This window comes from Martes martes (genome assembly GCF_963455335.1).
Source record: "Martes martes genome assembly, chromosome: 14".
Taxonomy (NCBI): Eukaryota; Metazoa; Chordata; class Mammalia; order Carnivora; family Mustelidae; genus Martes; species Martes martes.
In genome coordinates this window covers 42,042,410-42,058,863 of record NC_137902.1, presented here as the reverse complement: position 1 = coordinate 42,058,863, position 16,454 = coordinate 42,042,410, and the positions used below count along the sequence as shown (strand labels likewise).

At 55.4% G+C, this 16,454-nt stretch overlaps 1 protein-coding gene across 2 annotated transcripts; it reads right to left on the bottom strand.

Moving 5' to 3' along the window:
- Nucleotides 1–233: 233 nt before the first annotated feature.
- Nucleotides 234–16,126, bottom strand: MMRN2 (multimerin 2). Of its 2 annotated transcripts, none has more exons than XM_080823533.1 (7): nucleotides 15,881–16,126; nucleotides 7,661–7,789; nucleotides 7,461–7,567; nucleotides 7,280–7,360; nucleotides 6,362–6,526; nucleotides 4,480–6,204; nucleotides 234–2,024 (listed from the first exon to the last, which is right to left on the bottom strand). In XM_080823533.1, exons 1-7 carry the CDS (start codon nucleotides 16,042–16,044, stop codon nucleotides 1,639–1,641), a joined length of 2,757 nt encoding a protein of 918 aa, XP_080679659.1. In that variant the 5' UTR covers nucleotides 16,045–16,126; the 3' UTR covers nucleotides 234–1,638. The 2 variants fall into 2 exon arrangements, with proteins under 2 accessions (XP_080679659.1, XP_080679660.1); XM_080823534.1 differs by lacking the exon at nucleotides 15,881–16,126 and adding an exon at nucleotides 12,275–12,383.
- Between the last annotated feature and the right edge of the window lie 328 nt (nucleotides 16,127–16,454).

The following is a 16,454-nucleotide window of genomic DNA, read 5'->3' as shown; positions in this document are numbered from 1 at the left end:
CAGAAGGAAAAAGTTCAAGACATGGTGATTTCCTGTCAGCAGCAGAGTGGCCTGGCACACTCTTAACGCTAATGTTTTAGCATATTGAGCACACAAAGCTGAGTGGTAAGTCCGAAGGACAACTGTTTGAATTAATGACCCTTAGGAAACAAGGAGAAGGGCTGAGACCCTTGTTAACCCTGACAACCAACTCCTGTCCTTTTTCACTTCTCAGTCCAATCCGATTTTTTTTTAAAGATTTTATTTATTTATTTATTTGACAGACAGAGATCACAAGCAGGCAGAAAGGCAGGCAGAGAGAGAGGGGGAAGCAGGCTCCCTGCAGAGCAGAGAGCCCAATGAGGGGCTCGATCCCAGGACCCTGAGATCATGACCTGAGCCAAAGGCAGAGGCTTAACCCACTGAGCCACCCAGGCGCCCCTCCAATCCGATTTTGTAATGGAGAAGAGATGTTTGACACACGTTGGATACCTAACTACCAAAACACAAACATGTCCCTACAACTAGATGGCTGCTTTCTCAAGCCTGTTGGCTCTAGGATCTGTAATGCTTTGAAAAGCCTATGTCGATATTGGCGGGAACAGTTGCAACTCCAAGGGTTGCTGTCTAATCCAGTATTCACGCCACTGCCTGCTGTGGGGGCCCTGCATGTGTCATGTAGAACTTACTGGAACTGTGAAGTCAAATACAGCCTGGAGTCATGAGAGTCATGATTTATCCCAAATAGTTTCATTTTGTCCCATATTTCTACCTCCTTTACCCAATCCTTTTGTGTTCCATAAATAAACCAGGCAGAGATTTGAAGGGCATTCATTGCTTTATTCCAGAGCTGACCATTACCAAGGGAAACCTTGACAGTCGTCCTTCACTTCCTCCCTTAGCCTCCTTCCCGGTGAAAGATGCTAATAAGAATAAGGATGGTCATCAGCGAATGGGAGGAAGTAAAAAAGTTGAAGGCTGTACACGTTTTAGTTCATGTCTGGCATGTCTTGGCCTTTGTCTTGTGGAGGTGAGGAAAAGAATAAGTGAAATTAAGTCATAGATAAATTCAAGGAAGGGCCAAAACTGAAGGAAATATAATTTTGTTTCCTTTGGTTAACTCAATGAGGCCCTTGTCCCTATTTCTAAGACAGGTCAAATAGGTCGGTTTTCTCCTACTGCCCTGGAGTGGGTAGAGACCGGTTTCCAACAGTATCCAAAATGTCACCTCCATTTTAAGCATACTCCTTCCGGGGAGGAATACTTTTCTAGAATAAGATTAGGGAGAAGAGGTGGGAGAAAGGTCTAAAGTTTCCAACCACAGGAGGAGCAACACACCAGAGAAGCTGTAGGACCCAGGGTGTGCTGAAGATCTGGAGGGCGCGACGCCAGACTGCGTCAGAAGGCACACCAAGCTCGGGCTCACGCTTCCCAGGGCCAGGTCCTGCCCAGACAGAAGCATTTCAGTTCTTCTTGTCATTAAGACATAGCCAAACTCAGGGCATCTAGAGGAAGGCCACATATACTGCATCGTCTTTGCAGAAGTTTTCCAGGAAGAACTAGACCCACTGGATGGTCTCCAGACCAACCCTGGCCAGAGCTCCAGGCCAAGGAGAGCTGGGCAAGTCCACGACATCTGGTCAGGGCTGTGCCTGGCGTTCAGGTCTTGAACATCAGGAATCCCCCAAATGCTGTGCCCGGTGGGTTTCTCTTGATGATTGATCCTTGGGTTAACTCAAACCACACTCTCTCGCCTTTCTGCAGCTCGGCCACAGTGAAGGTCGTGGCCGTGCTTCCACCCCTCCGCTCCTCGGTGGAACTGACAGGGGTCTGATGGTGACCTCCAAACACCAGCTGCCCGCTGCCCGGCCCTGGGCCAAATTCAACGCTCACTGCGAACAGATAGACTCCACGCTCAGGGGCTCGGAAGTAGCCGTGTTCAGGGAAGTAGCTGCTGCCGATGTTGATGTAAGTAGCGTTGAACTTCACGGTTTGCAGCGAGGCTGTGCCCTCTGAAAAGCCAGCATAGAAGGCCACAGGGGAGCCTGGAAAGCAGGAGGAAAGTGCTCAGTGATGGTCTCTCACTCCCCTGGATGGGAAATCAAACCCTGAGATCTGCCTTTCTCATACCTTATGAACAGTAGGAATAGGTCACTATTTCCAGATAACCTAGGTGTTCCTGATAGCAGCCTCAGAGGGCGGGAGCCAACTGGCCCACACTCCCCGGGCCACTGAGAGGAAGGGAGATACAAATCTGTCATCTCTAAGAGTGTACATTTTTCAAAAGCACTTTCTCATTTGCTCCCTTTTCCTGCCAACATCCTGGGAGGTAAGTGCCCTTCCTCTGAGGAAACCTGGAGTCTTGAGTGCTTAACTCGTCCAAAGCTATGTGGCTCGCCAATGGCAAGGCGGGGCAGGAACCCAGGTCTCTGATTCCCACACTCCTGCCTCCTACTGGGGATCTTAAGCTACGCAAGGGCAAGAGAGAAAATACTACCTATCCTCCAGGTAATAATGCTAACGCTGGTGAGAGAATGAAAGAACACCGAAGGATCCTTCCTACTGGGTGTCTGGCACAGGACCTTAGAGGGAGGAGAGCAGGTGGGCCCGGACAGGAAGATTCTTCAAGCTGGTCATCTTAATGCTTTCAAACTGTTGCACAGAGTCCTGGGGTTACCGATGGAGAAACCAACCCAGAAAGGGAAAGCTTGTTCATAATAAACGACCACACTGGGAGCTGTCCTTGGACCTCCTGGTTTCTGGTGTTCTTACCACATACAGAAGCATGTTAGCCAGCCATAGGAGGACAAGCAAGACCAAGAGAACACAGGTGGGGGGCCTACCAGGAGGCATGGAGGCAGACTGAGCCTCTCCATGTAGATGGCGAGTGTACAGTGAGGAAGGAGCCAATCCCACTGCCTGGCCGTGACTCCCAGGGTGGGGGTGGGGGGGCTAGGAAATGGGAAGGGTGAGTCCCAGGGAGGTTCTGCCCATGACACTGGCCTTGGCACCGATGAGGTCATGTTCCACATGTGCTCCCTCAACTCTCTGTGTGTCTCTCTGGATCTCTCTCTCTCTGTGTCCCTTGGTTGAGACCAAACTCCCCGTTTCTTAGGGGATAAAACCAAGCAAGGCCTAAAGGAGGGGCAATTTGCATTGTGGTTTGTGCCTTAATCCCACCTACAGCCACAACTCTTTGTCTCCCGGCCCAGAAATAGACTTGTGAGTGTCAAAATTTTGCTCTTCTTTAGTTCTGGAAGATTTTTCTGAGAATTGGAGTGTTGAATAGGGTTCCCATTTGTATTAATAGTGTGTCCTGTCCACGGCCGGCGGCTGGCTCTGCAGTTCCCCCAGCAGCCAGGAGGTGGGGCGCTCGCCCAGCCCAAGGGATGCCCGCCCAGCGCGCCCTCTGCCGGTACTTGGCTCTCTCTCCACCCGTTGCCTCCCGCCTGCCCGCAGCTTCGAGCCCGGCTTTCCAGGCAGACCCTACCCTCCCCAGCCCACCCGCCCCTCAGAAGGCTCAAGCGCTGCGCTTCACTGATTTGCTAGCAGGTAAACTGAGAGTGCGCCACCCTGCAGGGCACAAATTCAAGACCTATGGCCCTTCTACAAGACAAATCAGTGGGAATTTTTATTTTTAAGGGGAAATTTTTTTTGAAATAATAAAACACTGCAGTGGTACACTCAGATACCTAAACCATCAGGCAGTTGGGGCCTTGCATCACTCGCGGAAGGAAAAAAGATGGAAGAGTTAGTGAAGACAGACCCTCGGCCCTGAAAATGCTGGGGAAACGGGAAAGCACCGACTGGTTTCTACTAAATGTTAGACCTTATGTCAGGTACTTGGTAAATGTGTCTGTTAGTCTTCATAACAACCCTTTGATGGAGGTAGTGGCTCTCCCATGTTAAGACGACTCAACATGGCAAAGCCCAAGACAGGCACTGCAGGCGACCTGGCCTGGAGCTGCGAGAGGGGTCGGCTATGTCAGCACAAGGAGCTCCCTTCAGGGCCCGAGGTCTTCCCCCGGATTCCCCTCTTGTGGGGTCCTCCCCATGGCCGATGACAGCAGCCCCGGTTCACATACTGTATACAGGGGAGCCGATTAAAGACACACAGGGTGGAGTAGGTGGAGAGGAAGAGCTGAGATGGAGGGACTGGAGGCTGCAGCCTGCAGGAAAGGGAGGCTTTCCTCCGCCGGCTCTCCACCGCGCGGGCAGCCAGGAGTGTGTACCGAGCCTCAAAGATCTCATGGTGGGCCTCTGCCTGCTCAGACATTTGCTTACACTTCAGGTATAAGCAAGGGATAAGGAAGGGGGATCAGAGCAAAGCTGGGCCTGAGTAGTCCTGACCCCTGGGCACCCTGTTCTCTTTCACCTCGCTTTCTGCCTTCTCGGAGGGGAAGAGCTGCTTGCAGACAGCCCTGTCCTGCCAGACTCACCCAGCCACCCCCCACCTGACCCTCACCGCCCCCCACCCCCCACCTCCGCTGGGGAACTCACCTGCCTGCCCAAGCACCGGCCCCTGGACAGGCTCAGCCGCCCAAGTCTCAGCTTGCTTCCTGTCCCTCCTCCGGGGAGCTTCCAGACCCTTCTGCTTCTTCCCCTTCCTGCTCAGCATGGTCTGCAGCTTCCCCAGGTCCAGGCTGATGTTGGCAGCCACAAGCCCTTGGAAGTTTCCGAAGAGGCCGTGGAAGAGGCGCCGGTGCTGCTCCCAGTCGCGCTGGGCGGTGGCCAGTGCCTCGTGGAGGTCCTCGAGGGAGCTGTTGAGGGAAGAGGCCCCCGAAGCCTCGCAGCACCGGCCCACCCGCCGCAGGTCGGAGTCCAGGCGCTCCAGCTCCCGCGCCAGCCCCGCCGGGGTGGGCCCGCCGGCCCCTGCAGCCCGCTCCAGGGCCGCCACCCGCGCGGCCAGCGCGTCCCAGGCAAGCGCCTGCTCCTGCAGCCCGGTGGCTGCGTCCAGCAGGCTGGCGCGGATCTGCTCGTAGCTCAGAGGCAGCGGGTCGGGCGCCTCCTCCGCCATCTGCTCCATCACCTCCTCCCCGAAAAGGGCGGCCAGTACGGCCTCGTGCCGCAGCGCGTCGTCCAGCAGGGCCGTGAAGTAGCTGTGCAGCTGGCCCACCTCGGCCCGCATCTCCCCGTGCGCAGTCCGCAGCGCGCTCGCCTCGCCGGCCAGCGCCCGCATCTGGCTCCGCAGCCTCGCGCCATCCGCCCGCGCCCGCTCGCCCTCCGCCCGCTGCGCGTCCACCGCCTGCGACAGCGCGGCCACCGTGCCGCTCAGGGCCTGCAGCGACGAGCCGTCGCGCTCGTGCCGCTCGTCCAGGCTCACCTGCGCCTCCTCCAGGGCGCGCGTGGTGTCCCGCTGGCCCTCGCGGATGACGTCCAGGTCGAAGTAGAGCTTCTGGCAGTTGCAGTCCTTGACGTACTTGATGAGGTCGGCGTGGCCGCCCTGCAGGTGCTGGAGGGTGAGGTTGAGCTCCAGGAGCTGCCGCTCGATCTCCTCCTTGTTCTCCTCCATGATCAGCGACTTCTCCATGAGGATCACGCGCAGCTCTCGCAGCGCCGTGTGGTTCACCTGCAGCTCCTCCAGCTGCCGTTCTACCTTGCTGATCTGATCGAAGGTCTCGTCAGACTCCGAGTACAGCTCCTTGATCTCATCCACGTGCTGCGCCAGGGTGGCCCTCATGTCGGCCAGGGTGCTCTGCAACTCCTCCTCCCTGCGACCGGCTGCCGCGTGCAGCGCCGACAGGTTCCTCTGCAGCTGGCCCAGCCTGGCCTGCAGGCTCTCCGGCTCTGGCCTGGCCCCTGCCCCCGCTGCTGCTAGGACCAGGCTGCGGTTGGCCCCCACGGGCTCCGGGGCCTTAAGGCACCTCTTCAGCTTGGCGTCCACGTCTGCCTCAACCTCGGAGAGGGACTGCTGCAGGGAGAGGTGCTGGGCGTGCATGCGTTCCTCCACATCCTGCCGCAGCTGCCCCACTTTCTGGGCGTTCTCCTGGACCTTGCTCTCGAATTTGGTACCCAGCTCCTGGAAGTCAGCCCTGGCCACCGTGCTCTCCCGGACCCCCTTGATGGCCTGTTGGTTGGCCTCCACATCAAGAGACAGGTTTCTTATGGCTTGGGAGAGGCCCTGCAGGCTTTGATTAAGGCTCCTCCAAATAGGGCTGAAATGCTCCTGCAGGAAGGCGTTCAGGTGGGGCAGTAGCACTTGCTCCAAGGATCCACCAGCCACCTCTGCAACAGAGACACGCCCTTACACAAGCTCTGCAGGAGCAGACACCCCTCCCCGGGCAAGGCCTGGGTGGTGGGGTGGGGGGCGGCCCTCTGAGATTTGGGCCCTCCTCTCATCCCCTCGGATATAAGCAGGCTCTTCCTGGAACCTGCCACTCACCAGGCTCTGTCTGATTTGCCTCGATCGTGGCAGCTGTGAGGTTGCTTGCCAGGGCCTTCCACAGGCCTGAGAGCCCGTCTTCCACCTGATGAATGTCATTCTGGAGATCTCCCAGCAGATGTTCCTGCCGCTCCATGGTGCTGCTGAGCTCTGCAGCTGGCTGGCCTGAAGACACATGAGAGATACGAGTTGAGGTCTAACTCCCCAGGCCTGGGCAGATCAGGAGGTACAGAGAAAGAAATTCCCAGGTTCAGTTGGAAATATCAGGGGGGTGTGTGCTGATGTCCTCTGAGCAGGAGCTTAGCAGCCTTTAGCTCCGGAAGGGGAAATGCATGGCACATGAGCCCTCACCCTCAATCTAGCACTTACGGCAGACATGACTGATCAATCATGGCACACTTTCCTCCTTGGCTGCGTGGACTTAGCCTCTCAACATCATTCGAGGCAGCCCTTGTCAAAAGGTAGGAGTTCACCATGTGATGAAACTCATTCACTTCCCAGATGTGGCCCAGCCTTGAAAGCCCTCCCAAATGGTTCTCTTAGTGGTTCTGTGCTGACTGTAGACCAAAGGTAGTATGACTTCCTGACGTTGGTAGGTTGCATGTGGGAAACCTTCTTCCAGGCCATGAGATCTTGTGCCATTTAAGGAGCAGGGAAGATGCAAGATGAAGCTGTCCTTCCCCGAAAATGGAGTCAAGGAAAACGGCGTGTGTGCTTAGCCAGCAGGTAGTAATGGAAGGCCCTGTGACTCTTGCCTCCTTGGTGTGGGGGTAGGCTGATACAGAGCCACAGAAGGGCCCCTGCTGATTCTGGGCACAGAGTTTTCCCGAAATGGCACCACCCTAACAGAGGAGACCTGGGCACCTGGGTTCTTTCTGCCTGCCTGCCCTTCCTGCACCTTCTGGGTAAGCAGCATACCAGGTTCAAAGCCGACTGGCCCATCCCAAGGCTCCTGGAGGCCATCACCTAGATCTTCAGGCTCAGGGATTGCCGTGGGATCTGTGGAGAGGAGGCAACAAATGTTGACCCCACAGGTCAGAGGAATGGCCTGACCTCTGGGGTCAGAGGTTGGAGGGGAGGGAGCTCCAGGGAGCCCTACCATGATGCTGGCAGTCAGGGCCTGCAAAGCCTGGGCAGCACCTCCAGGCCACGGAGGCCAGCACCTTCTGCTTGACCTGGTAGACTGGCTTGTGTGCCACACGATACCTGAGGAGAAAGGGGCCACCTCAGTGACTCCAGGGTGAGCCAGTGTCGGCCTCCGTTGGATGGTCCGCCTTGCCCCATCCTGCCCCCACTCACATGACTTTGACCTTCTGGCAGTCCGGAGTCCCCTGTGGGCATGGCTGCTGTGAGTGGACGAGGAATTTCTCTGTTTTACAAGCAGCTACAAAGGTGACCAGCCGGGACTTCTGGTAAGGGCACCAGTTCCTGGAAGAACAAGCCAGAGGAGAGGGCAGCTGAGCCACACCCAAGTCCCATAGGACCCTTCCTGGAGGTCAGCTGTGTGCCGGTGCCCTCCTCCCCCTCCACCCCCACCTCCCTGCCCCACCCAATGCCGGGGATTCTGGAATCCATTAGCCTAAGAGGGGAGCACTCTGCATTATTCATCCCTGACTCCAGGACTAGAGCGCCACAAAACCGCCTGCAAGGACTCCTGCTCCACTGCCTTCCATGAAGCCCCTCAAAAGGGATCAGCCCAGAGAGGCAGAGGAGCACCCCGGAAATCACACAGCAAAATCACCCACAGAGTCAGGAAAGGCTCTCACTGTTCCTCTCAGTGCCAGGAAAGCAGGATAGTGCTGTTGGGACTGGAGGCTCCTGGGTTTGAATCTTTCACACTCTGGCTGTGTGATCTTACATGAGGCACTTAGGGAGGCCCCCCTTCCCCATTGCTCAGATGGAGATTATAACACCCTCCTCCAGGTGAGTGGATGAGTATCAAGGGTCTGGGTCCTGACAAGTCTCACCGAGCACTGCTGGCCTGCCCCATCACCACTCGTGCCTTTTCTCACCACAGACCAGGTTGCAGGGACGGCACCTGCTCCTGGCCACTTCCCATTATGGCCATTATGGAAATGGGCTTTCCAGCAGGGTGGAAGAAAGCAGCCGAGCTGAGAAGTCCCTTCTCTGGTAAAGGTCCTACAGGGTGGTTTGGGGATCACAGCCAGCATCCTGAATGCCCAAGAGGTAGCCTCTCCCACCTCTGCCCTGTACCAGTGCATGTGGTTGCAGAAATCCCCAGGAGCAGGGGTGCTCATGGCTGGCACAGCCCCAGCTCACTGGTCCAGTGGCAGGCTTGATGGGCTCAGCAGAAGAGGTCAGAGGGTCCTTCGCTGGGTAATTGGCACTGAGAACGGAGCTCTCCAGAGTTGCAAGTGGCAGTGACCTCCATGGCTCTGCTCAGTACAGCATCTCTTGGGTGCTGGGTGCTGGGCTAACGCTCAGCAGCACTCAGGGCCAGTATGGAGGAACAGATCTTCCCTCCAGGGTCCCCAGGAAAAGCAAGCCATCTCAGAGGGTGTGGAAGGTGCTAGGACCTGGGGAGACTTTCAGAAGGAGGTGATAATTTGGTGCCAGGAGCTGTGACAGAGGTGTATGGCCTGCTGAAATGCAGGGATTGGGTTAGGGAAGGGGGTGCAGAGGTAAGGAGAAGCCAGGCTGTGGATGCCTGATGCCAGATGAGGAACTGGACCGTGTCCTGAAAGCAGGGAAAGTTTTGAGGGAGGGGGTTTGAGCAGGGAAGTGACATAACAGAGCCACCCTGGTTCTTGGGTACAGAAAGGACAAGAAGTGGCAAGGTATAGGTGACTGTGTCAGGTATCTAGATGGAAGATGCTGGCAGGTTCCATGGGTGATGGTGATGGGTGTGGAGAGGAATGGCCACACTTGTCAGGTATTAGGAGGCCGTGTTCAGGGGCCTTGGAGATGGAGTGGCTACTGGGCTGGGATTTTATTCTCTGGAGCTGGTCTCTGTCCTGGGGCCACCAGGCACACAGGGATAGGGGTAGGGCGGGGGAAGGACTGAGGGAGATTGAGTGACCATATCTGTTTTGAAAGCTGAGCCTCCCCCTCCCCCAGCCTGATTTCCTACTTGGCTCCCAAAAGCCTGATGACCAGCTTTTACCCTCTTGGCAGCAGACAGAAAAAACTCATCAGGAGAAGGACCCCACTCAAGAGGAAAGACCTAAAAAACAATAACATCAGGGGCTCCTGCAGTAAAATAGCCCAGCTTATTTTCATATTATGAAAAAACACGTCAAAAAGCCCCATCCGCACACCCAGCTTCCAACCAGCTTCTTAGTCTGTCTACTCTCAAGTGGGCAGATGTCCAAGATGACTCCTGAGAAAAATCTGTAGTAGAAAAGAGGGAGGTCAAAAACAAGCAATTGGAAAAAAAATTAAGTTGGACAAAACCAACATTATGCAGAGAAGAGAAGTCCCTCAAATTTGTATTAATAACCCCAGATCTATAAGAGAAGTTACTGCATCCAAGAAAGAACAGGAAGCTATTTTATAAATAGAAGAACATTCAGAGAACAAAAAGTACCCTTGGAAATTAAAACTATAACAGTAGAAATGCAAATGAGATTTAATAGAAATGTTAGAGGGTGAAGTTAAAGAAATCTTCCTAAAAGAGCAAAGAGAGAAAGAGAAGCCTGGAGGGGAAAGATCAGAAAAATAGATCTTGGAAATCCAACATCCAAACAATAGGAGTTCCAGAAAGAGAACAGAGCAAGGAAATCATTGATTTAAAAAAAAAAAAAATCAAGCAAATACTACAGAAGGGAAGGGCTTCAACCTTCAGATTCAAAGGGCCCATAATATGAAAATAAACTCCAGGTCATCATAAAATTTTAGAACCCTGGAAACGAAGATAATTCTGTAATTTCTAGAGAGAAAAATCAAGACACATACATACACACATCAGCACTTAGAATGGCCTTGAACCCCTCAACAGGAACACTGGAAACTAGGACACAGTGGAGAACTGCCTTCAAAATATGGAATGGGCACCTGGGTGGCTCAGTCAGTTAACTCGGTCAGTTAACTCACTTAAACCAAGAGTCTGACTCTTGGTTTCAGCTCAGGTCATGATCTCAGCATGAGATCAAGCCCTGCACTGGGATCCATGCTCTGCGTGGAGTCTGCTTGTCCCCCTCCCTCTCGCTCTGCCCCTCCCCTGGCTCACACACACACTCTCTCTTTCTCAAATAAATAAATAAAACCTTTAAAAAAAATAGAGGAAAATATTTCCAATTTAGAATCCTATACCCAGCCTAACTATCTATCAAAGTGAAGAGCACAGAATAAAGACATTTTCAATAAACCAGGTTTTAAAACCTTGCCCACCCTTGGACTCCTCATCAGGAAACTACTTGAACAGTGGTTTGCTATCTTGCCATCAAATCTTCTCATCAAAACCACTGTGTAGCACTTTATGAAGAAGAGCCTCTGGGCTCCACTCCAGGTCAGTGAAGCAAGCATCTCTGGGATTGTGGCCTGGCATCGGCATTTTCAAGCTCTGTGGGTCATCCTAAGTCACAGCCCAGGACAGAGCATCATCATGCCAGAGGTCCTCCACCAACATGAGCCAGAGAACCAAGAACGAGGAAAGCACGGCCTCAGGAGACAGGAGGAGTTCCAGGGGCGATTCGAGAGGGAGAGCCCAGTACAGTGATGGGCAGTGGGTGTGGGGCCAGTGTCCAGACTGGAGCACAGCTGGAACTCTGAGAGCAGTATCGCTGAGAAGACACAGGTGGTCAAGCACCTGACACGGATAAAAGGGGAGAGCAGGTGTGGACAAGTGGCCAAGAATTCGTGATTGAGTAGTGACAGAGACATGGGGAACAAAGAAAATGAACACAGTTGTTTTCCAGGGAAGACCAAAAATATGAAATGTGGGCGGGGGCAGGGGCAGGGGGAAGGATTCATAGTTTTTTTCAAGTCTCCACTCTGAGTAGCATGCGTAGTCATATAAATGTAAATACTCAAAATGATAATATGGGAGGATGACGGAGGGGTAGTGCGCATGTGTGCACATGTATGCTCGATGCCTTCTTGTACGCCTGTGCATGTGTGCTGGGATTGGGGTATGGAGTGGGAATGAGAGCTGAACCAAAGATAATGCTACTTACCAAGAAGCAGCAATATAAACATGTTAGTTAGAGACACAGAGGTAAATGCCAAAAGATTCACCTAAAGAGTGAAAAGTCACTGCCTTTGGGGACCAGTGGGCAAAGGGGCTTCTGATTGTCTCAGCCAACATTGCAAAGGGTTTGACTCTAACCTAGGAGGTCGGCATGGTTTTTCCGTAAAGGGATAGAGAGTAAATATTTTACATGAGACTGACTACATAATTTGTAGTGTCCAGTGCAAAATGAAAATGCAGGACAACAATAGAGATTAAACCAAGTGTGGGGCCCTTCTGTGGGCTTGCCCTGTGTGACCGCTCAGGTCACATGCCCATGGAGTTGGCTCTGATTTTAGGCAAAGAATGTTCGCTCAACACAGAAAGAGTGACGGTGAAAGTGCTGGGCCCAGAGTTTAGGGACCACGGGTGAGACAGCCACCTGCACAGACTGTTCCAGAACCAGAAACTCCGGCATCCACCCCACCCCCACCCTGGGCCCCATGGAAATGCTGGAACATGGGCTCGGGCCTGGGGAAAAGTGTTTCTCTAAACTAGTGGTTCTCGGGGGGCGGGGGGTGGGGGGGGCAAATGGACTTCCTCCATGGGGAGGACGGCCATGAACTTGGCATCTAGTGGGCAGAGACCAAGGAAACTGCCGAACACCTCGCAATGCACACAGCATGGCCCGGCACCCCCACAGCCAAGAATTAGCCAGTTCCAAATGCCAGTAGTGCCGACCTTGAGAAACACCCACTCAAAACAAAGTGCTGTTCATTGCTCACCCTCTCAACTGCTGCAGAGGGTCCAGAAGCCCTGTGCCCAGGCGAGCTGGGTCTGGTCCAGCCTGCCAGGCCATGACTGGGACTTTCCACCTCGAGCTCCTGGAACCGGAAACGGTACCGCCCACCCTTCCTGCCCAGGAACTTTCTCTCTTGACCTGCCCAAACCTCAGGCTCCAACTATTCTCCCTGCCCCTGCTCCCCCTCCCTTGGCAGCCCTGTCCCCTTGGCATAGTACAGGCCGCTGGCCCAGAAGCCCTGGGAACATTCCTGACCTTTGCTTTGGTTTCCTCCAGCTCCTGGCAGCTGCACTGCTGGCCCTCCAAGCCTGAACCCCCAGCCCGGCTCGCCGAAGCGCCCATTGTTCTCACTCCGTGCTCTTTGCACCCTCCTCTCCTGGGGCCAGCCTAGAAATGAGTGTGGGGATCCTCCAGCTGGGTTTGGGCTGCCCTGGACCTCTGCTGACATGGCCCCCACCTGAGGCTTTGCCCCAGTCAGGAGAGTGTCTGCTGACTCCTTTGGAGCTTTTAATGGAAGCTCGGAAACCTGGGCCCCTCCCCTCCTGTTCCCCTTCCTGGATTCAGGGTGACCTTGAGCAAGGCCTTTCCCCCTCCCCAGTCCTGGAAATGTGGAGAAGATTCCCACTTCTGGCCTCTCCCTTGGGACTGAGGGAGGGGCTGTGGGGGAGGAAGAGCCAGCCTCTAGCAGGGAAAGGGCTGTTTGCTGGAGCCTCCTGAATTATGGTTGTGCTGCTGCCACTGTCCACTGGGACACTTCAATGCCAATAAAGCCCACCTCTGTCTGCCCCTTCTATCTTCCTGGGGAAGGAGAGCGTGTTCTTGGCATTCTTGCTTTCTGAAACTTTGAATGGAGAGAATTTTGCAGGGCTTTGTCTTTGAGCTGGAAAGGGACTTTGGCAGAGGAGCCTGAGGCCCACTCAGTGTCCAGAGTGGGGGTTCCCTGAGTTTGCCCAGGGCCCTGTGCTTCTGAGAGCGGGAGCAGGTGCAGGAAGTGCTGCCACGGCCGTGACCTGTGGTCTGGGTTCCGCCCGGCTCCTGAGTGACCTCCAGCCAAGTGCATAACTCCTCTGGGCCAGGAGCGCTCAGCTGCAACAAATCACAGACGTTGCTGGCAGGTGGGCCAGAAGAAGCTGATGCTGGCGGGCAGGGCCGAGAGACAGCCGGGAGCTCCCTCTCCTACCACTACCACCCACCTCGGGGGAGACAGGCCAGCAGGCACCTGAGATTTGCAGCCCAGTGGATGCTCTGACCTGTCACTTAGGAGCTGGGTGGTGTCCCCATCCCTCTGAGCCTCACAGCGTGGAGAGAGCTGTCACCGCAATGTGAAGATGGGGCACCTTGCCCAGGGCTCAGCTTGGTCCCCATCGCAGGCTCCGTCCTGCAGGGGGAGCACGTGCTGGCTCAGAGGAGCCCACAGCCCAGACTTCTGTTCCATCCCACTCCCACCAAAACTAGGGAGCATCAAAAGAGCCTCCTCCCCACGGAGTCCAAATACACATGTTACTGGGGGTCCCAGAGCCATGGGAAGCACCAGCCAGGTCCCACCTCCACCCTAGGACCAGGCATCTGGCACCAAATTGTTCTGTTCCAACTTCTCCTTTTAGAGTCTCATCTGGGCCCATATCCAGGGCCTCCCAGGGCCTGCCAGAGACAGGTGTGTGGGGCAAATGCAGGTTGGGAAGCCTGGTTCTGGCAGTCAGGGGCTGAGGGTCCATGAGGCTTATCCCTGATGCTGCGGGGCCCCACCTCCCCTTGCCCCTGTTGCAGGAGGGAGGCTGGAGCGGCATTTCCGCCTCTCCCTTCACAGAGCACGGGAAGCAATCAGACCGAGGAAGCTGAGCAGAATTTCCTTCCTTTCACACCAGCCCCTCCGGAGGCCTTCACAACCTGAGCTGGGCCTGTGGAGACCACAGCTTCTGGGTTGTGGGAAGGAGACCCAGCAGGCCTGCTGGGAACCCCTAGGTTCCCCTGGGACCTGGGCTTTCCTGGGCTGGAGCATCCTTGTTTGTACGTCTGCATGTGCTCTGCACACACTGGGACTCCCCAGGGAATGGATGTGTGAGCTCCATGGGGCAGCCTACGAGTCCCTCCCCATAGCCAAGGGGGTGTGGAAAAAGAGGAATGTCTCCTACCTTCTTCTGATCCACCTGGAACCCTGAGCCTCCTTTTAGCAAAAGGAAGCAGGCAGCCCAAAGAAAGGGGTATGGAGCTAGTGGCTTTGGGGAAGGGAGGCTTGGTTCTTGGACCTGAAATCAGAGTTGGGTGGGTGGTGTCCCCCACTAAGAATCACCTGCACCACCCAGCGCCGAGGAGGCCTGGTGGCAGGGCAGAGATGGGGCCCCCCGCCCCGTTTGTTAGACCTCACTGAGACTCGGCCTACACTTGCTTATTCTTTCCTCTCCGTGGGCAAATCTGCTTTTGGGAAAGTGTCCAACAAACACATTCACCTTGAAGCATCAGAGCTACATAGAACTGTCCCAGGCAGAGTCATTCTGCAAGCCATCGTGATGGTGAATCTCAGAGAGCCAAATGGAAGGCTCTGGGTGGGTGTAAGTTGCCCTCTCTCACCCTCCAGATCCATATAAACACCCTCTCCAAGCCTGGTGTGTGTGTGTGTGTGTGTGTGTGTGTGTGTGTGTGTGTGGTTGGGTCCTCTGTAGGCATATGAGGCATATCTGGGGGTTGGGGCTGCCTCTGAGGGCTCAGGGACCAGAGCATGAGCTCTGTCTCAGACTTAGATCCTGGTTCTAGATGTCCTTAGCTGTGTGATCTTGTGGCAGTGGCTTAGTCTCTCTGAGCCTCTGCAACTGTTGGGAGGATTCGCTGAGCTAACACTTGGCAAGAGGACTAGCCCGAGACAGACCCAGTAAAGGACCTGCTGCTCTTGACCGTGGAGGACCTGGAGGAGGAACCCACAGGCCTAGCATCTTATTGGCAGGGGGCCCCAGGCTTGGACAAATACAAAGCTGGAAAATGGTGTCCTGGTTTGGTCCCAAGACCATCCTACCCATTTCCAGAGGGGCACTGAAGCAGAGCTCCCGGATGCCATGGCTTCCTCCTTGTTCTGGAAGTAGAGCAGAGCACCCTGTCTGCTCACTGCCTGTCCCTCGGGGCCAGCCTGAGGACCCACACCAGTCCCAGGACACTCAGATAAAAATCCAGTCCCCGGAGCATCTGTCTTCTGTGACTGATGCCAGGCCAGCCTCACCTAGGTTCAACTGTCAGAGTTTACTTATTTCAGGGAACAGGACCCAGTGCCAGGCCAACTGAAAACTTCTGGAACTACTGCCCCTCATCACCCCATGCTAAGTGGTTGGTGGCAAGAAATGCTCCTGCCCAACCTCCAGGTCCAGTCCCTGCCACAGCCCAGGCAGGAAACTTCCTGTGGTGCCCAGTCCGGGCCGCCTGGCAGTGGCCTTTTGAAGGGAGCCTGGCGCCGGGCACCTCATTCAGCCTCACTGCTGGCCCAGTGGGTAGACAATGGGGTCATGTCACAGATGGGTGACCGAGGTCCTGAGAGACCCCGTTCTGGCTGAGCTGGGACTCAGATCCTGTACATGACTTCCCCCAAGGTCGAGGTCCTCCTTACCGTCTGCTGGGATCCCTGCCGGTGTCCTCAGCCTCTGCCCCCCAGACCCCAGGTGGCCTTGGATTGTGTGGATCCGAGAACCCACTACCTGGGGCCTGGGCTGAGGCCCCCAGCAGCCCCCAGCCCAGGGGTCCCCCGAGGCCAAGCAGCAGTGTCAGGATCATCTTGTCAGTGGGGCAGGCTCAGCCGCAGCAAGTGACTCCACAGACTGCTGGTGAGGGTGACGTCGTCTTCAAGTTAAGTCTCAGAAGGAAAAGAAAGCACAGGGACAACAAAGAGAGGAAGTGGCCTGGGCCGGCCCACCGGGTGAGCCTCGTCCGGCCTCCCCACCCCAATCGCCACCCCCCCACCGTCCCCCACAGAGGCGGCCAACTCAGGCCGGTTCCTGTGCCTCAAAATGACTTAGGTCAGGGACACAGGAGGTGTGGGACACGCAGGGAGGCAGCCCCACCACACACGACCCCGTGGGAGCTAGAAGAGCCCGAGCGTGGAAGTGAGGCTGCAGGAAGTGGTCGGGTCAGTCTCAGGGAACCTGCTGCCCATCCGTGCTGGTGGCCAGGAAGCGGGGGACACT